The sequence below is a fragment of the Teleopsis dalmanni genome, chromosome 2, assembly GCF_002237135.1.
Source record: "Teleopsis dalmanni isolate 2A chromosome 2, ASM223713v2, whole genome shotgun sequence".
In the NCBI taxonomy this organism is placed as follows: Eukaryota; Metazoa; Arthropoda; class Insecta; order Diptera; family Diopsidae; genus Teleopsis; species Teleopsis dalmanni.
This window is the reverse complement of record NC_051847.1, coordinates 9,241,347-9,262,850: the sequence shown is the minus strand read 5'-3', so window position 1 is coordinate 9,262,850 and position 21,504 is coordinate 9,241,347. Positions and strand designations below refer to the sequence as shown.

Genomic DNA, 21,504 nt, shown 5'->3' with positions numbered 1-21,504 from the left:
TGTATTATATATTAAATTCGAATCCATTATATCTCTAAGCATCAATTTCGACAAGTAATAAACCAATGCCGAAAACTGAAGACACATTCCAATCAACAATAAACATGCTGCTAGTCGTAAAAATATAGATCTAAAAACTGATTAACCACTGCATTCTTAACTAAACACGTTCCCATTAACTGTCATCTTTTAAAAATTGAATTAAATAGTACTAACACCTGAAGATTCTGGGAACTCTGAATTGAAATTGAAGCTGATTGTCAGTAGGATAGGTTAAGCACCTCCGACTGGTTTTCATTGAAACGCATACAGCCTAGAGTCTTGAAGAATATCTCTCTAACTGGATGGAGAAGAGTACATCATATTATTAGTTTGAAACTATATACTGTAATTTGTCGTTCAGTTTCACACAAGATATTTGATTTTGATATTTGATTAGAAGATATAAGGGCTTACGCTGTAAGTGAGATTATGGAATTTGCTTTCAAAATAAATAATTTAATTTCTACTCATATAGAATATTTGACATCAAATGTCAACAAGCCCGGCTAGCTCAGTCGGTAGAGCATGAGACTCTTAATCTCAGGGTCGTGGGTTCGAGCCCCACGTTGGGCGAAGATGTTTTTTGTTTTTTTTTTTATTAAAATAGTATTTTTTAACTCACTACGAAACCTTTCTACATATTATAACACAAAATTTGAGAACAAAATTGAATATATTTCACAAGAAAATTAATGTAAAAACACAATATAACAATATCAATAATAAACAGTTGCTTATTCCGTTTTCTGAATAAAAGTATACGTGTATTAAGGAGTAAAAAGTAAGAAGTACACTAAATTTGTTAGTTCAAAAATATAAAATTCAACAATATTATTTTGGACGTCTCCCACGACCAGAGCCACCTGCTATTTTAGGTTTCTTTGCGCTTGCACTTTTTTTATCCTCGTCAGGTTTACGTTTTGCTGTTGTAGTCGATAGTACCTTAAATATATACACGGTTATTATAATTAATTAAATCACATTTTCTTCATACTATTTAAATACCATAACTATAGATATTCTTATTGTTTTACCTTGAAGAAACCATCCAAACGCCCCTGAGTTTGTGTATTCCTGGATTTTAAAATTTTTTTCACACCACCACGCACGCGTTCTTCGCTGAATTGACGATCGCCACATAAAAATTTAACTAAAGCGTCCTCATCTGGATCTGTCCATTTAAGCTGTAATAAAAATAAAATATATCAAATACGGAAATATATTACTGACAAAAGGAAACCAACGTCGATATTATCTGGATCAGCTACTTCTGGTGTTATAAATAATTGTCGTGCCAATTCAAAATTCCAATTTTCGGGAACAATATATTTTTTACGATCAATATTTTCTAAAATTGTCTCCAGATTTCGGTAGGTATTTATTAATTCAACTGCACGTTTTGGTCCTATGCCCTTAATACCCTCACAATAATCGCAACCCAAGAGTATACACAAATCAATAAACTGTGAAATGTTAAAAGCTTTAAATTCACATTAAAAATAAGTTATTTCAATGCCAACCTCATTTTGTGTTAACTCAAAACCTTTCAAGACTTTTTCATGATGTATTTCTTTAACCGGCATTTTCCGCGCTTCACTAAAAGTTAAATAACGCAACAATACATTTGAACCAAAGGTTAACGCATCCATATCCTCAGTAGCAGTGGCAAATACTTTGCCTGATTTAACTAAAGCAGCGCACTGCGCTTCAGCTTCACAAGGTGCTTCTACAAACGGTACACCCATTAATTTCAATAATTCTTTTGCCTCATTTGCATGATCTTTAGTAACGCGCACAAGCCTCCTATTGAACTTATCAACATCAGCCTCATTGCCTGCTTCTTTAGCGGCTTGTAACGCCTTTTCTGCTTCCTCTCGACGTCCGGCACGTTTGGCTAACTCACCGGATTTTAAATCTGGTGGTTTACCATCAAAAACGTAAACAGGCTTAATGCCATTATCCAGCATGCGTATTGTACGATAGAACATGCCCATCAGATGCGACGTAGTTTCACCATCTACGGTTGTTAATTGTGCACCTTCTGCACGTACTGCTATTAAGAACTGATATAAACACATAGAAGCATCAATTGCTACCTTACGTCCTAAAATAAATTAAAAGCTGTCTTTATGATTCTTCACTTAGTTATGAGAAATTAAGGCTTTACCAAAATAATTTTTTATTTCATTATCTTTCATTGCGAAAGGAGCTACATCAGCGATTAATTTTGAAAGTCCTAGAATTCCCATAGCGAATGCTCTATAATAACAAATTTAATAAATATCAATAATGCAATCTTTATTTCCACGGTATATTTTGACATATGCGAATTGGCGGGTTTTATTGCATTTTTGTTTTGTTGTGCACATTTTTAGTACAAACCTATGATAGCGAAATATGTATGCATGGATGAAAGTGATTTCATGATTTATATAAAATACTCGGCTTGATAAACTGAATGTTTAGAATTACATTTTGATTTGATTTAAATACAATTAGCAAAAAGTCATTATATATAAACAATATTTTATATATGACTTATTTTACTCTTAGTTTATATGAAAAGCAACTTTTTGAACAACAGTTAGTCAAAGTTGGAACTTGTGCAACAGAGTGTGAGTAGCGCAGTGGTATAACAACTATAAAAGCCTATTTCGTAGTCGGAACTTGAACTCAAAACTTTATTAGTTTAAATATGATTGGGACAATAATGTTGATGACTCAAGCACGACTTAAGTTAGTATAGAGACTTAAGTTAGGACTGTAAAATCGGCACTTATTGTTTATGATACTCTGTTCATGTGAAAAATCTAAATGTACTTCAAAGCGTAATAAATAAAAATTAAAAAATGATTAATTATTTAAATGTTTCTAAAGAACTTTCATATAATAATTAAATAATAAATTGTGGCTTATTTTCTGTTCAATAATTCATCTTATTTGTTACTAGTGACAGAGACAGTGTTCGGTATATTAAATTCGATTAAAAACTATGACGAGGCTGGAGTCGCGGTGCAATAATTATATAAATTGCTTACCTTATTCTAATAAAGTTCATAAATTATATTATATATAATAAAACTAATTTTACAGAATGTTCCAGCTAAAACTTCTATCATAATTAATGCCATTTATAGTAATTATATTTACATACAAAAAAATTTCAAAATAAATATTATATTATTAGTTAATCGTTCAACACTTCTTCGCTAATTAAATTTAGCCTATTAATCTAATACTAAAATTGTGAAGTGAAAAATTGTAATATCGCATATACATAAGTACAACGGGATTAACTAAAAGTTTTCATAATTTAGCTCATTAGTATGCCTTGTAATATATTAATCTGTTGAAGGATTAAGGATCACCTTTTATACATATTATTTAGCAAAAACGAAACACTTTAATATTTTAGCTATTTAGCATAAGTTTAGAGTGCTAAATAAATGTCATGAACAGACCTACAATAAATTTTGCACAAATCTAATACAAATTATATAAATCTATAATTATTTGTTTATTTAAAAGTTTGCATTTAAAGTATAAGAATATTAAATACGGATAAGATGGAAGTATGCCGAACTTATTTATTTAACTATATCATGAAATGGAAAAATTGTGTGCAGTACATATCGGCTATGTGTACTGAATACTGTACTAACTACGAATAAAAAAGCACTTGTGCAACATGATTTTTTATGCAAAAATTGTTAAAATGCAACAGTGTTGTGCTAGTTACGCGCTGGACAAATATACAAGTGAAAATAAAATAGTCAAGTTTATGCTCTAAAAGCATGTCGGCTGTTGAAAAAGAAAAAAACGCTGAAAATATGGTACGTAATTTAATAAAATTTCTTTTAAAACATAATTTATAAAAAGTGTTTTATATTGTAAATAAAACAAATAAAATTCGTGTCGTATATTACAGTGAAAATCTAAAAGAAAAATCTTTTGAGCGCGTCATAACGAATCTTTCTGCTTTCTTTTTTCTATTTTGCCTGTATATAAACATGGCGTCAGTTTACTTTTTCTAATTTTATCGTCTATTTCGTTTTCGCTCACGTTTGATATGCATTTGTGTGTGTGTTTTTCAATGTGTTAAAGAAATTAAATTTGCCGTAGAAAGTATGGTAAAGACGAACAAATCAAAAATACAATAGTGAATAAGTAGCAACAATTATGAAAATTTAACAGAATATAATTTTTTTATAGAAATATAATAGCATTCATTGAAATGTGCAGAATTTAATCAATGACGATAACAGCACAAGAAAGTTATTAGTAGCTTACGTGTGTGGTAACATACATATATATTCAGCAAATAGTTGCTTTACTGTTTTCAAAAAAAAAAAAACAAAGAAGTCGGCAAATGTTAATAAAGAATTAACTACAAAATACTTATGTAGCGAGTAAATACCTATAAGTTTTATTTTATTTTCATAAATTATAGGAGAACGAAAGTAAAGCAGAAAAGACCAAAGCTGTGCATACTGAGTCCACAGATGAAAAATCAAAGGTTAATGATAAAGAAGATGCTGTTGCAAGTGAAAATTCGAATGACAGTGAAGGAGCTGGTGCAGGTGATACCGGCGCAACGGAAGATGATAAAAAGCCTTCTGCCAACGATGATAAAAAACCAAGAAATGAGGATACAGGTAAGAGTATTCCATCAAGTTAGACTCGTAGAAATATGTGTTATATTTATATATATTTTAATGCTTTGCGGGACAAAATTGAGAAACAGAAACAAAAATGAAAATGAAAACGTGAATGCAAGAAAAACGAAAGAGAAACAAGACAAACAATATTTTACACACACGGTCGCTTACATTGACGTTGGCGGTGCGTGCTAATGGCTTTGTTGATATGAATTGTGCGCGTTTTTTAATGACCATGTTCAAATCCCGCCAAGAGCTCTCAGCTAACAAAAATGTTTAGATTTTTGTGTTTAATATAAAAGTAAAGTAAAATACCCATACCCTTGGTTTCAAATTTAATACAAGATCTTGAACAATATGATTTTGTATAATAAACTCAAGGAATAAAAAATTCATTATCACAGTTTTTCTGTCTCTAATATAAGATGTTAAACTTCCCAAGCGTGAATACAAATTTATTAATTTTTTATTAAATTTATTTTATTTAAATAAAATTAAATTTCTATTGTTTTATATTATTATTTAGTGTCAGTAAAAATGAAAAGTTTCAAAATCAGACGAAAAGTATTCAAAACAAGTACCACTCAAGTCTTTAAATTTATATGTATGTATTCAAAAAATATAATAATTTGTATTTATTTTAATATTAAAAAATATGCATTTAAAATACAAGAATTTAATAAACACAAAGTTAAAAATGTCATGGTACATCCGCACGAACGATATGCTAAGAAAACTTAGAATAGTATCGGTCAAAAAATACATAAGGGACAGAGCCATGAAGCTGTATGCGAAAACCGACAGGCTGCCCTACTTAGCACTATCTAATCTCAGAATAATCACTAACCGCACGATACGGTACGCACATCTTTGATCAGTTATTGAATAATCACGAAGCTAATGAGGAATACACAAATTAGTCAGTGAGATAGGTGAAACGCCTCAGCTATTAAAGAGTGAAAGTGCCCAGATGCACTAACTCGGAAAAGGCTCAAAATTAATATTAAAATTAAAGCAGATAAAGTATATATAAATAATTTTTTTTTTTGTAGTTGTAAAATATGTATAGATGTAATTATCTTAAACAAATAAAAATAGAGACAATTTTGTTTGTTAAACAAAAAAAAAAAAATAAATAAATAAATAAAGAAACATATGTGTAGAATTTGATAAAAACCCATTTGAACAGACATTAAAATTAAATTCGTTAAAAAAATATATAACTTAATTTCTTCTTATGTCTGCTTTTAAAACCTTCTCGTTGGTCAAACTGGTTAATGGTTTAGTGCGCTGGAGTTACCAGGTTCGATACTCAACCGGGGGGACGGACAAGCTCATATATAATTGTTGTCTGTTTCTTTGATTCTCCTTGATTATTGTTCATGCAAAACCCTGAATAATATGGTTTTGTTCAGTAAAATTCAAGGAATAACAAATTTCAATATTTCATAATCGTTTCTCCAAACATGAGACATTCGATTTTCCAAATTGAAGACAAATAAATATTATTTTTAATAAACAAAAAGTTTCAATACAAAAAAAAAATCTGTTTAAATAAAGTTTTAAACTATATTAATTTTTTTTTTTTATTGTTCTAATGAATGTAGATTCAAAATCGTCCACGCAAAAGGACACAAATTCAGAGAAAGTGAAATCTGAAGATGAAGAAGCTAGTCTTGATGGTGCATCTGATGATAAGAAAAAACCCAGCGTCAAAGAAGATAAAAAGTCAAATGCTAAGGAGAAGAATAATGGAACTGCTGTTGTCAATGATAAGAAAAATGCTGAAAGTAATGATGCAAATGAGAAAAATAATAATAAAAACGATGAAAATGAGGATGAAAAAGAAGATGACGAAAATGTGGTAGCTCTATCTGAAATATTCAAAATTAATGAAAATATCAATAAAACCCGAGTAGATGGTCTGCAAACTCTGCATGCAGTGAGTATTTTTTATAACATGATTAAATCTTAAAATTTTATATAAAAATTTCCTGATTTTCTATTCATTTAGATTTGCTTTGGTTCCCCGGGAAAATATAATGTTGTAAAAAAAAATTTAAGAACATTTGCTGGATTTGAATATGAGAAAGATTCAACTGAATACAAAAATAAATTTAACCAAGTTAAGAAAACAGATGTCAAAGCACTTAAAGCTATATGCGAGATACTTTGTCTGGATCGTAAAGGTAAGAGCATTAACAATTATGGTATTTCTGTATTAAAAATGAATGAGAAATTTTTAAATTAAACATTTTTTTTTTAGGTAATCGAGAGGAAATATCAAAACGTGTTTTTAAATTCTTAGTGGAACCTGATGAAAATTTATGTGTCGAACCGACAGAAGATGATGAGGTTGATGAGGAAGAGGAAGAAGATGCTGTTGAAGAACAAGAAGAAAGCGAAGATGATAAACGTAAGAAAAAGCAGCCAAGTGGACGAGGGTCTGCAAGAAATTCAACTGGTCGTCCAAGACGCTCAACAGCTGGAAAAAGTAAATATATTTCTTCTCCATATTAAATAAAAATTGAATATTAATATATACATATTTTTTCTTTTGTTATTAAGAAATGTCAGCTTATGTTGACTTTTCAAGCTCGGAAGAGAGTGAACGTAAAGCTGTACCGACCAAGCGACGAAGAAATAATGATGATTCTGAATCTGAATCAGATGTAAAAATAATCAAAATTATATATTATTAGTACATTTATTTAGTATTTTAATATTACAGTACAATCCGTCTGCTAATTCGGATTCTGACGCTGGTCGTGCGCGCAAAACATCTATACGTAGTGGCCGTGGTAGACCCGCACGTAAAAGTCAACGAGGAAATTCAGATTCTGAAGAAGAAGAATCAGAATTATCTGATGCAGATAGCGATGAGCCTAAACGCAAACGTCCTTCCACAAGTAAGCGCGGCAGGGCCGTTAATGTACGTGGACGAGGACGCGGTGCTTCAGCTCGAAAACGTAAAGATTCTGAAAGTGATGAAGTTTCAGAAGATGAGGAAGAGGATGAATTGTCTGAATTTGGTAGTGACCAGAGTGAAGTAAGTATTAATTTGTTTAATAATAATGGTTTGATTATCTATAATTATATTAATGAACAATTGCAAAAGATTTATTTCAATCTATATTATAATTTTATATATGTGTCAAGTGTTTCCTCATGTTTAATTTTCTTGTTTTTTTAGGAAGAGGAAAGAACTAAGAAAAGTAAGAAACCCGTGACACCTGCTAAAAATAGTAAACCTGTTTCTAAGGCAAAAACACAAACTAAGCGTAAGTACTTCGTACTTCTAATAAAAATATATTATTAAAGTAACACTTTTCGTTATTTACGTGAATGTCAATATTTTCAGCGAGTGGTCGGCCAAAGAAAACAAAGAAAGCATCATCTGATGAAGATGATAAAGATGAGTCAGACGAGGAGCCACTGACTAAAAAGGGCAAAACATTCCCAACGGTAAGAGTTTGTTTTTTTATGAATTTATTTGCATTATTAACTTTAAAAATACTTCAATATTGAACAGGACGAGCAAATCAAGAGTTATGTAAAGGAAATTTTAGATAAGGCTAATTTAGAAGAAATAACTATGAAAACTGTTTGCAAACAGGTTTATGCTAAGTATCCTGATTTTGATTTAACAGACAAGAAGGACTTTATAAAAGCTACTGTAAAATCGGTACGTATTTTATGCTCTTAATTTTTATACTAAATTAAGTGTTAATTTATATTATTATAAATTTATAATATAAATAAGTTAAACAATATTACAATTAAAATTAATATTATAAATTATATATATATAAATGTACCATATGTAATATGTTATATAGCAAAAGTGATTTTATTTTTTATGATTTTATGTTAAAATGGCCTAATTGTTTAACAAAGATGTAATACTTCGTTTCGATATATATCTACACATTGGAAGGCGACAGTTCCAATTTCCTTTTTAGTAAAGTAGTTAAGTCATGTAGTACAAATTACACATTTTAAATTGACGTAATAAGTTGCATTCACATCAATATGAAATAAACTCTTTCACTTACTCACTGATAGAATAAGCGGTAAACTTAGCTTTACTGTACACATGTCAACAGAAGTCGAAGTGTCAGCTAACGATGCTAAAAGTGTGAAAAACAATAAGAATAGATAATAAAAAACTACACTTAGAAGACGGAGTAAAGATGAGATAAAATTTCTTTAGAACACCTTTATATAAAAATGTTTAATGTTCAAATATTTGCTAGTTAAAGTTGAATAATATTAATATTAAATTTCCAGTTTGAATCCTTAAAGTAATGACTGTTACATCTTCACGCAAACTATTTATGCTCTAAGTACAAATCCATTCATTACTTGTGCCCAGCTGCAGCTTTATTCATTATGATAAGACGGATTTGTTTACATGTTCTAAAATATATATATATATATAAACGACAATATACAATATCATCTAATATATTCCCTATTGAAAGTGAAGAGCAGCGCTTAATCGTCGCAATTGACGAGTGACTTCGGGACGTAAACACCCACACTCTCTTATCTCAAACACGCTATATTCATCTAATCACATTCTGATTTATTTGTATCGGAATCTCTTTCTTGTTTCCTGCTATATAGATTTTCACGAATTAGACCAACAACAGTTTTGTGTTCCTGCTTTATAGGTTTCCTGTGTAGTTTAATACAAAAACAACAATATTTAATTTTTTTTTTCACTTATTTCTTCCCTGATACATTCATGTCTGTAAAGTTTACCCACCAAATTATGTGAATAATATAATAAAATATTTAAGCAGTTCCTGCTTCATCGAATTCGAACAACTGAAACGAACATTTCGAACATATTCTTGCTACTGGAAGATAGTTTATCCCTATTTGTACACAATTACAGTTTGTATTCCATTTCATTAATATTTATTTTCTTTTATACAAACACATGAATAACATCACATTGTCATCCTCGAGCGTATCGTATACTCGAAGAACATCAGAATGTGTGAAACTTCGAACAGCTCAAATAATCTTAAAAGCTAGAATAAAAACTGAAATTACTTTTGCAATAATAACATATAAATGAAACTTTTTTTAATTAAAACAATAAAATTATTAATAATTTCTTTATTTTCAGTTAATTGCTGCATAAGTTTTAAATCTAGACAAAATGGAACCAAAATTAAATACACAAATTAATAATTTACAATCAATTAATTTTACAAAAAGAATTTTGTATAGTTTTTACAGTACATTGAAATTTTTTTTGTCTTAAATATAAATTTTTATAAAATATGAAAAGAAATTTCTTTTAATTTAATTTGTTTTCCTTTTTTCTAATTTCATTTGTTTTCCTAATATTATCACTGGCGTCAGTACAAAAATAAAAATTAAAGTAAATATTGTATTTTTAATATTTGGACATAAATAAATTTTTAAGAAAAGTTAAATTATATATAAAAAATATGACGAGAAAAAAATTCCCAAAATGAGACGACGCATGAAATTTATTTTAGTTATATGTGAAGTAAATAAAAATTAAATTTGTATAAATGAGCGATAATATATAAATTATATATATAAAGTTAATAAATTAATTAATTATTATATTATAATTAAATTAAATTGCAATTTTTTTATGAAAAAAAAATGTATTTTTAGCTGTTAAGGTACTTTGCTTTAAATGTTATATATCTTTTCTGTCAATATATATATATATCTATTTTCCAACTTTTGTTCTTAAAATTATTTTTATTATTTTTTTTGTTTCTTAATGCAATAGAAAACTTCAAAAGAAATAATTCTGTATGTTATAGTAAATAGTTGACTTCCAATGGCATAAATAATCTAAGAGAAGGTTGGAGGTTGTTTCAATGAAATAAATGTCACTAGTGTGAGATACTGACGTTTTTATTCTTTCTTCAGCTTAAACTATTAGATATCTTTCAAAACAGCACAGAAGAAAATTGATTTTTAAAAACTAATAGTAATATTTCAGCAATTTAATAAATAATTTATGTAAATGCTGCGTTTAGCTTAAATCTGGTTTGGTTATAATTCACATCCACAATGAGTTACTTTTAAAGGTTAATAAGATGAAAAATACGTCCTCTTTTTAAACTTCCTATGTCGTTGTCCCGTAAGAACACTCACATTTCCCGTTTTTTAGAAATTGTGTGAAATTATAAAATCTACAAGAGCTTAAAATCTGTGCCTGACTAGATTCTCATTTCAGTGAGAAAGTTCACAATGTGTTGTGACACGTCTCGAGAATTTTTTACGCAGTTATTTTTTTTCTAAAAAAAGTGATTTGTGGCAATTAAAAAAAAAAAAACGAAGAAATGCATTTGATGCTCAGAATTTAAATAATCCCGTTTTATGCCAACAGATATCTTGTAACATTATGTATGAGTATTTTTTTATACTATATCAATCCAATTTCTTATTCAAAATAAAATGGTTGGAGTTATGAGCAAATGAAATTATATATAAAGTTAATTATTTTTGCCGAAAAGCCTGTGCTTGTCTTTTCTTTGCTATTCGAATACTTCTTCATTATAAAAGTGATTTTTATGTGGAAAGTAGTGCTTATTTTTAAATAAAATTAACAAAAAAAAATAAAATTAACAAAAAAAAAATAAAAACCAACCAAAACTAATACAACTTTTTATTTTTAAAAATGTGTCTGCCTCATACTTTCCTTACCTATTCAAAGTGTTTATAGAACATAGAGCTTAAGTAGGTACACTCTATGAAAGTAGTTATGTGTAACAATACAATAGCTTTTCTGTGCTGAGTTTGTAAATATTCTGGCTTTTAGTTAGCGATTTATATATTTTACATATCTATAAGTTAGTGATTCAAAATGTTCGATCAATTCGAATTCGAATTTCTCAAATGTTCGAACATTTCTTATCTGTTCTATGTATAGCAGCAAATGCACGAAAACCATATAATATTCGAAAATTTCCGAACGGTTTACTTTGCTTAAAGACGTGTCATATTCGAACATATTCGAACTTAATCAATTTGGAATCAAACATCAATACTCTCAACTCTTACTTCTATATTATTGTAGTATTTTTTAATAGACCACAAATAAATTTCAGTCATTTCAGTCTTTGATAATCTGTATTATTAATTGATTTTTTTTTTATATAATTGCATATAAGCATATAAATTTTTATATATATTGATAAAAAAAAGAAAAAAAACGTCGAAGTCGATTGTAAAGAATTGATGCGTTGCGTTAATAGGTTTCTCGTAAGTGGGTGGGTTGAACGGGGGATTTTATAAACGATATTTGATATTTTTGTCAACATTTATACAATATAAAATATATATTAATTGTCATCTTAGAATTTTTTTATAAATATTAAAATTTGTTTTTAATTTATAAAACTTAATATAAATATGCAAATAGAAAAAAAATAAAAAGAAATAATAAATAACACAAATATATATATATAAGAACGATTATGTATTTATAAAACAGTAGCACACTTTTATGCAGCAAGAAATATGAGAAGAATATAAAATAAAACTTAAATAAAAACAAAAATCCACAACACAATGTTATAATAAAATAAAAACATTCAAGTCTATAGAATTAACTAATATTTATAATAGAATTGCATGAACATTTTGTTTGTATTAATTTTAATTCTGTTCTTTATTAAATGTTCTTTAAAAATAAAAATATTTGCAAAAAAAAAAAATTTTTTTATTATTATTTTTTTAAAATATATATCGAAATGCAAAACATAATATAGTTATATAGAGAAGTGAAGTTTCTGTAAATAAACACAGTAGTTACTGTTCTCCAGATTTGCTTTTGTGCTGCTGTAGTAGTATTATTAGAGAGATGATCGGTATTGAATCATATAAGTTAAGGCAATGATGATCGAGATAAGCATATGTAATTATATAATGAATAAATAATCCTTCGTCCTATTTTGCTTCAGAGCTTCCTAGTTAATGATTTAGTGATTTTGCTTGTATTAATTTTTTGTCGTGGTTCTAGGCATGAGGCAAATTCATATTCAAGAGACACTTGTCTACGACATTTACAAGGAAAGCGCACTAAGCAGAGGAACAGCATAGGCGAGGAAGGATAGAGGAACAGCATAAGTTTATTTATTTTCCAAATTAAAAGCCTTTTTAAGTGTATATGGGTAAGTCTACTAGGTGCTGTTTGCTAGCTAGCGGTTTATCAACTACGACTAAAAGTTAAAGCTATAATATAGCTAAATATTTTCAAACATTGGTAGCAGGATATGGCAGTTCGATAATACATAGAAAAATTGACCAATAAGCCTGTGACAACACTATATTTTGTATTAAAATTATTTGGTCATAAAATAAATAAAAATTTGTCTAAATATATACAAAAGTAATATATATTTAAAAATTTCTAGTTTTTTTTTTTTTAATTATTTTTTTTTCATATACCTCTACTCTGCATACGGTATTTATTATAAGCAATGCTTCCATTTTTCATACTGACATCAATATACAAATAATCCAAAACTTCAGGCATAAGTCAAGATATAACTAGACATTAAACAAATTTCTACTCTAAACGCTTGCTTATATACCCATAGACTATGCTCGTCTTAGAAAATTATGACGCAAAATGTACACACCAAATTGAGTTCAGACCTGCTAAACAGGTTTTTATCACGTGTACGTAAAACGTTTATACGTGTGCCCTAAGTTCAGTTCTAACCCTCATTATATTGTTTGCATATCTCTACATTGATGAGCTCTCTGTCTCAACAATATCACAATCTTCTTTCACTTTTAACTGAACTAGTAGTATCCCCTTTCGTACGTCTTGCATGTATTCGTCTTGAAATCTATTCATATTTTCTGTTTTACAAGTGTACCTTATTATAACAAGACCGACTGTGATTTATTTGAGAAAAAGTCCTAAGCTAACCTGGACAAATTAGGGTTATCGATAAGCCTAAAAATTACCCTTAATTTAAACTCCAACAACTTTTTAGTTCAATGAACGTCAGATTGAGATACTAAATCCATTTCCCGACAATCGCAAGACCAAAGAAAATGAGATGAACATAATATAGCAATATTATTTATATATAATAACAATGTTTACATTGAAAGAAATATAAATTCTATTTTAATTTTTTTATTAACAAGTATTATGTTGATTATAAATAAATTTCACATATAAAAATAATATCAATGGCAAAAACAAAATTACCTGCTTTTTTGTAATTATATATATGTACTTAAAAGAAATGAAAATTTTTACTGGAACTATGCTATGGGTGAGGTGAGTTTCATTATACATATTTAGTATAGTATAATATGTATATCCTGAAACAAAGGATCCAATTATGGCTGAAAATATTAGAACAAAAATTCTCACAACAAACATAATCTGTTAATCTGATCAGTGATATGTCGTATATAATGTATATAAAATCTTTGGAATATGTTTTTGAGGTACAACTAATATTTTCTACAATTTTAAGATTTTGAATATTTTATGAACACATTTAGAATATATAAAATTACTTAAATCTAAATTAAAGGTAAAATTTGAAAAAAGTTAATACAAGAATCTATAAATATTGAAAGAAGGTTTATTGCATATTTGTTGAAATTAACTCTTGATCTGAAAATATAGCAGAACACAGAACATAAAGGTACACATATTTATATATATACAATAATTTAAAAAAATATATATGTAAAAGTTATATGGCATATACGAGTATTTATATATATGTATATTAATATCTGAACTACCCCTAGCATTTTGATTGCGAATTTAGTTTTATACATCCTTCCCATATAATTTTAGATTATTTTTAAAAAGATAATATACTTACATATTTACTTTCTCAAACTATCGCGTATCCATTAGACTTCAAAATCCAGATATGACATTGTGTAACTATCGAACTTAAGAGCACATTTTTATTACTACTGTATTATATGTCCATTCAGTTTTTCAGAATACAGCTTAGATGGCACTTAAGATTTATTGTCTATTATATATTATATTAATAGATCGAAAATGTGAATTTAAATTACACGAGCATTTAATAAAATTATTATATATAATAATGTATGCAATTTGTACTTTTACACCTCTTGAAGTCAGTTTTATGCCCACATATCCCATTGACTAAATTTCTTTGATATATTAATTAGTTTAAGATTATATCATTTTGAATATTATTATTATCTAGAATATTATTATTATTAAAAGGGATCGTGCACTGCGACCTTTATATATCTATTGTGCCCCTTAGTCGGATTAGAGTGTTTCTCCAAGTCCGATTTATTGAAAGACAGTATGAAGCCTACCTTATGATGCATGAAATACCCTCCTAGGTGTTTTTTCCGCTTGTGCATCAGTGCCGGGCACTCCCCAAGCACATGGTATGCAGTTTCTCTCTATTCTCTGCAGTATCTACAGTCTGAGTTGGATTGAATTCCTAACTTCGATAGGTGATTATTCAATTTACAGTAATCAACCAATAACCTCGTCATAATTCTTAGAATAAGAATAAGTTTAATTCCAAATTTATTATCACCATCAATCGTTCCTCACACCCCCATATGTTTCGGATGCCATTGTATTTATCAAGGGTTTTATACTTTTAGGCTCACAAAATTAGTGAGACCCAATTTCGAATAATTACAATAATAATGAGTTAAAGTGAACATAGCAAAAAAATTAATTGAATTTTGATACAAACCCTGAAATTAAAACCTTTAGTTTGCTGCACCAAGATTTATTTAGGATTCCAAATGCAGAAAATGACATTACATTAATCTATTAATATTATTCGCGTAATATTACATTTTTTACGTTATTTCAATAAAAACATTTTTAGTCCCCGATTCTTTTACTTTTCTTTTATTTTGATACTGCATTGTTTACGAGAGTTTAACTCTTGAGTTTATATAGATAGATGGAGTTTATATTAATACCTACTATTGTTTGGGTATCTGAGATGAATCTTTACGGTTATTTAGATTGGAAAAAATTATATGGACATTACCAGTTTCATCGGCGGATAATAGATTCTTCAATGATGTACTGTTATAATTTTATAACTTTTGAACGAATAGAGACGGTATGATTGCTTCTGAAGAGACAGAATATTTTTTTTAAAGTGCTGGCTAATAACACCAAAATCAAAGAGAAATAACTGACGAAGATCAACAAGAGGAAAAAGCAGCGAACATGAGCAAATGCTAGCCTACAGCACTAAAAACGAAAAAAACACTGTTATACTTAAAAAGTATGTTTTTTTATACTGTTTCTGTTTATTATCACGAATGCATGTTATGCAGAGAGTCAATCCAACTGCTGGCACTATTTTATTGGATTTTAATTGTGCTTAAATTTAAAAGAAAATAATCTTGGCATGGATATTTACACAAGAATATGCGTATTTGTAACAATATGGACAAATTATAAGATTTATAATAACCATCTTCCGGAGATACAGTCTTCCTTTCTTCCCGAAATCAAAGTTTAGACAGAAAAATAATAAGCGAAGTTAGACTCGAAAATTTCTTGAAAATTCATTCAGTGCACAGTAAGAAAATGTTTAAGTTTGATTGGAATTGAATATGACTTCCAACTTTTCATATTCCACAAATATGTTAATTATTAATTAATGAAAAAAAAAACAAACACCAAAAATTAAGAATTTGTTTAATTTTACTTAACACATTCAAAAATTTTAATAAAGTACGAGTATCTAAACTTTATTACGAATACACGAGTTAGCACATCGATATCATATACCATATATCATATAATCTGCCTGGCAACGTCTGCACTAGATGAGGTGCAGAGCTGTGGGCATTAAAATAGTTTTATGACAAGAATGTTTGTGATAAAATACAATTTATATTAGATATAATACTGTATACCAAAATGTTATAGATGTATAAAACTAAAGTCGCAATCCTTTTGTTTAAAGCAGACAAAATAATAACTGCTTATTACAGATTAATATTTATATTAAAAAATAAAAAATAAATAAAAAGAAAGAAATTTGTGTAAAATAAAATAAAAAATATAGTAAAATTACATTTATTGTGATATGGAAGCGTTGGATTGGAAGTGAAAGGAAGCCTTCATCACAGCCTGAAACTGTTCAGTCCATTCGACTGGTTGAAACCTGCATATTTTTAAAATACATATTTTGTATCTATGTATACATGTTTGTATAAAAATCAGTAGGAATATGTAACGCATACGGTTGGTAGTGCGAAAAACTACGAAATACAAAAATATAATTAAATGATTTATATATACGTATATATATATAATATAAAAAGTTTATATATGTACACTTAAGCTGATTAATATGTTTATATTGTATATGCATTTCGAATCAGTAAATAACAATTATATGGCGTTATATAAACTAGAGAATATATGTATGTAAAAAATTTTAATATCTACAATTATGTGTGATACGTACCAAATGTGGAACTAATATCTAACAACTTCGAGAATGGGAACTTGGCGCAAACCCCAATAGCAGTGAGACAAGTAATAAATCTGGCTCAAAGTGCTGAAAGATATATTAGCACAAAATAAAAATAAAAAACAAACAAATTTCATATATTGAAAATATATGAAATTCTATTTTACTATTTAATTTTTTTTTCATTTTTAATATTTATTTAAATGTATTATTTCATAATTAAGTATTTACCTACAAACAATTTATATAAATATTGTATGTGTTTCCTATAAATTATTTATATTATTTTGTTAGTTTTATTTGTGTATTATTAATGGTGAGGGTCATATAAAAAATGTTGCAACATTTTATAGAGACAATAAGTATTTTTACATAAAAATTTTTTTATATATTGCATTATATTATTATTAAAAACATTTATTTTCTTGCGTCAATACGTAACTTAAAGGCTATAATAAAAAAGTTCATATGCAAATTTTATTAAAATTATATATCAAATGGCAAAACCTTCTTATATATTATTTATTTTTAAAAAAATTTAAAAACAGAAATAAAACACTAAGCTTACATTTTGGAAAACTCATCTTACCACACGCACCAAACGCTCATAATCTTAAACCTTTGAATTTCGGTTAGGGCTCTAAGTCAGCAACGAAGCTGGAAAATATAAATGCTGATAAAATATTGAATATTTTAAGTTTGTAACCATGTGGCATTAATTACACCGCAGAAATTATTTTAATATATTTATGCAATTATTTTTTAAGTTTTATAGATATTTATATAGAACATATTTCGAAAAATTTATATATGTCATTGGTGCATTTAATTAGAATACACTCACTAATCGTACTAACACAGAAGCTTACCGTAGCCGATATGTCTGTATGATCCTTGGCTATGATGGAATTATATCCAAATTTAGCTGAACATTTGTACCAAATGATGTTAGGTAAGTTTGCAGGTAAATTTTCGTTTCGACACACTAAAATCTCATACTGTTTGACATACTACATTGAATAAAAACTCTTCCATCTTAAAATATATTCAACTAAGACGATATACCAAATACGATGAAAAATCTTCTTCAGTAAAAATTTGAAATTAAAAAATTACATCTATCCTTACCAAAAAAAATTAATTCATAGTCATATTAATAAACCAATATGAAACATACGATCTATAACTATGGAAATCTCCGCCAAAATCAGACAAGGAAAGAATCTAATCATGCCCACAATACAATTTCACCACAGCATGTCACGAATGACTGGCTACATTGTGATCAACACTACGAAATACTGTAGGAATTTTACAGGTCTAATGACAGATAACTAAATCGTGTGTAAGGAATTTACCGGTCTAATGAAAGATATCTAAACCCTATATATAAATATTATTTACGGCAGTTATTTTACTACTTATGTCTCATCCATTAATCAACTTTATCTGCAGGCAGTTATGAAATTTCATTTGTAAGATTCATTCGCTTATCTTAAAAACAAAAAACCAGACATAGTTATATAGATAACTAATTGAATATATACAGTTTACGGTATGAGGTATGATTTTTTAATTGCAAGTATTTTGCCGGATCCAATATATATATATGATATTCATAAATTGGACAGGACACAAGTTAAACCCTTGATACTTGCAGTCTTATAAAATTATTCATGAAAAAGTATTTCAAGAAAGACCACTAATGATAGGTAATTGGCGATATTCGAAACAGCTATATGGTCAGGTCAGTCAAACATTCAATTAAAATCAAAAATTGCAATTAATTTAAAATAATAAAAATATTGTTGTCGTAATTCACTACTGTTCAAAACCCTCTCCAACTTCTCGTCAAAATTGACTTTAAAATCAAATGAAATATTTTTTGCATGAGTGAATGCTTGGGCCTAAAAGTGCTCACCGGTACATACAACCAACACAAGCAGAATAAATAAAATAGGACAAGCTCAATAGATTCTATTGTAAACTGAGTCAAATGACAGTTGATAAGTAGAGCTTGGTGTGCAAGATAGCGTCCTAAGAAGAGACTTTAAATCAAATATATTATATATTATAGCAATGCTATAACAAGTAAGGATTGTAACTAACAGTCTTTGCCGTTCTATAAATTTTAATCATACAATAAATATTTGACTAACTATTTGACATGCTGACTCCTTAACGTGATAAAAATTTTATCGAAGTTGGTACACAATGCTAAAAATATCGAAGATGTAAACCAGTCCCGGAGCCACTTGTCCCTATCAACGACCAAGTGCCGTTCGACAACTCCCAAGGCGACTTCACAAGCAGGTCCCAGCGGTCTACAACAAACAACAACAAGACATGAACCACAGAAATGTACTCAACTTCATCAAGAGAGACAAACTAAGACAATTTTATACAATACTATGTGGGGCACATCAGTTTTGATTAATTAAATATTCATTTCATTACTAAACTTATTTTCATTATTATATCAGAAATATATTGCGATATATTATTATTCTAAAATTATATATTTCAATTGACAAAATTTATATTAAACGGAAAAGTTTATTCGAGACAGAAAAATATTTTCTATATCGTTGATCATCTACACCACAATTAAAAAGTATATTTAAATAAATAATATATATATACTCGTATTTATATTATATTTGAAAGTAAATATTTGTCAATTAAAATCAGTTCATATAAATAGCATATAGTCAAAAAATCCATTCTAAAAACAATATAGAATTTTAATTCATAATACAGTACCCTTATGCTGGGAGCGTAGAACTGTGACCCACTGTGGCATTTATCTCATCGTATAGCAATAACAGGTAATGAGTGTAGACCCTTCAAAGGTTTAGAGTCTGCTACCCTGTTAAACATTATAAGCGGATAAAATGGTTCCAAAAAATTTATATAATCAGATATATTTAATTTAGAATATAATAAATATATGGGTTATATATATTTTTATATATTGTATAAAATGTATAGTTAACTTTAAATTTTTAAACTGAAATGAGAAAAATGCATAAATAAAATCATATAAAAAACAAATTTTATAAACATATATATATATATATTTGTGAAATATAAAGGTATAGTCGTACCATTTGATTTAACACGCAATTTTAAATATTTTATAATCTACAATTAATTGCTTATATCAGTTTGCACATATAGTAATTCTATGAAATAATATTTTTTGTTAAGTTGCATTTATATATATTTTATATATTATTAATTTAATATACATAGATAGGTGTATGTTTTAAACAACTTCAATATATTTAAAAAAATTCTTTTTATAAATAATTAATTTGTAATAAATTGGTAGCTTACCAAAGCAAACACAGTTAGCTGAAGGTTCGATATAGTTGCTCTTATCATCTTTACTACTATAGATATCTATCTGGAAGAGTCGCTTGTTGAAGTTGGCTCTTAAGCGTTTGCAAGTTCTCTTTCAATAAGTCGATTTGCTATATACATGTATGTATATTATATATTTTATGTTTTTTTAATTATATATTTTAAAGGAAATATATGTAGATTATTTAAAATGACTTCATAATATATTATTCAGTTTTAAGTGGTAAAAAATGTAGCAATTGAGAATATTTTTTTTTTAAGAAACACATCACTAAAAATATTTTGTAAGCATTCAAAACATCAGCACTGCATTATATATACTGATTAAATTTATATTTTTATTATCAAGTTCCAAAAACGCTCTAAGGGATGGTCCTTAACGCAGATATTCGAATTTATTATGTTATTTCTCTGTCTACATTAAAAAAACTAGAGTAACCAAATTATTAATTCAGATTTATTTTTTCTATTAACCCAATGTGACTTATAATAACCTATATAATATATATTATTTCTTTACTATCTTTATTTTTCTTGCGTTTAGTTATAAATTTTATAACACTTAGGTCTTTAAACACTATTTATATGGCAATAAATTTATCAAAATTATCCCAAGCCTGTAGAAAAATCTTTAAAATTTTTATATATTGTATATAAATACATAATTTGGAAAATAAAAAAAAAATATAACTAATATTATCCTTGAAGACTTTGTAATTATGATGTCCTATATATTATGGAAATATTTAGATAAAATAACAATTTAATATAGATAATTAAAAGCTGACTCTAATAAAAAATCCGATTAAAGTAGTACTATTTAAAATATATGATATTTATATGTACTTTAATAAATTTTTACTTATTAAACTTTAATAAATTACTACTAAATCTTGTACATTAAAACGAAAAACTATATTTTTACTAGTGCATTGGTATTTTGC

The 21,504-nt window shown here is 27.6% G+C and overlaps 2 protein-coding genes, 1 long non-coding RNA gene and 1 other non-coding gene across 5 annotated transcripts; 2 read left to right on the top strand and 2 right to left on the bottom strand.

Moving 5' to 3' along the window:
- The first annotated feature begins 542 nt into the window (after positions 1-542).
- On the top strand, positions 543-615 carry Trnak-cuu. Its single transcript has one exon. It is a non-coding gene; the product is annotated as a tRNA-Lys (tRNA).
- An 81-nt stretch (positions 616-696) lies between these two features.
- On the bottom strand, positions 697-2,500 carry LOC119684095 (flap endonuclease 1-like). The gene is made up of 6 exons (XM_038098044.1): positions 2,425-2,500; positions 2,210-2,301; positions 1,563-2,146; positions 1,287-1,505; positions 1,077-1,226; positions 697-984 (listed from the first exon to the last, which is right to left on the bottom strand). Exons 2-6 carry the CDS (start codon positions 2,289-2,291, stop codon positions 874-876), a joined length of 1,146 nt encoding a protein of 381 aa, XP_037953972.1. The 5' UTR covers positions 2,292-2,301; positions 2,425-2,500; the 3' UTR covers positions 697-873.
- A 1,267-nt stretch (positions 2,501-3,767) lies between these two features.
- LOC119678952 (protein DEK) lies at positions 3,768-9,997 on the top strand. 2 transcript variants are annotated; one of them, XM_038091075.1, is made up of 12 exons: positions 3,768-3,875; positions 4,493-4,697; positions 5,227-5,304; positions 6,308-6,642; positions 6,715-6,889; positions 6,967-7,194; positions 7,269-7,372; positions 7,432-7,749; positions 7,894-7,981; positions 8,062-8,165; positions 8,233-8,385; positions 9,841-9,997. In XM_038091075.1, exons 1-12 carry the CDS (start codon positions 3,837-3,839, stop codon positions 9,853-9,855), a joined length of 1,842 nt encoding a protein of 613 aa, XP_037947003.1. In that variant the 5' UTR covers positions 3,768-3,836; the 3' UTR covers positions 9,856-9,997. The 2 variants fall into 2 exon arrangements, with proteins under 2 accessions (XP_037947003.1, XP_037947004.1); XM_038091076.1 differs by lacking the exon at positions 5,227-5,304.
- Positions 9,998-14,311: 4,314 nt separating this feature from the next.
- On the bottom strand, positions 14,312-21,201 carry LOC119679718. The gene is made up of 4 exons (XR_005252420.1): positions 20,534-21,201; positions 17,189-17,281; positions 16,793-16,979; positions 14,312-14,349 (listed from the first exon to the last, which is right to left on the bottom strand). It is a non-coding gene; the product is annotated as an uncharacterized LOC119679718 (long non-coding RNA).
- Between the last annotated feature and the right edge of the window lie 303 nt (positions 21,202-21,504).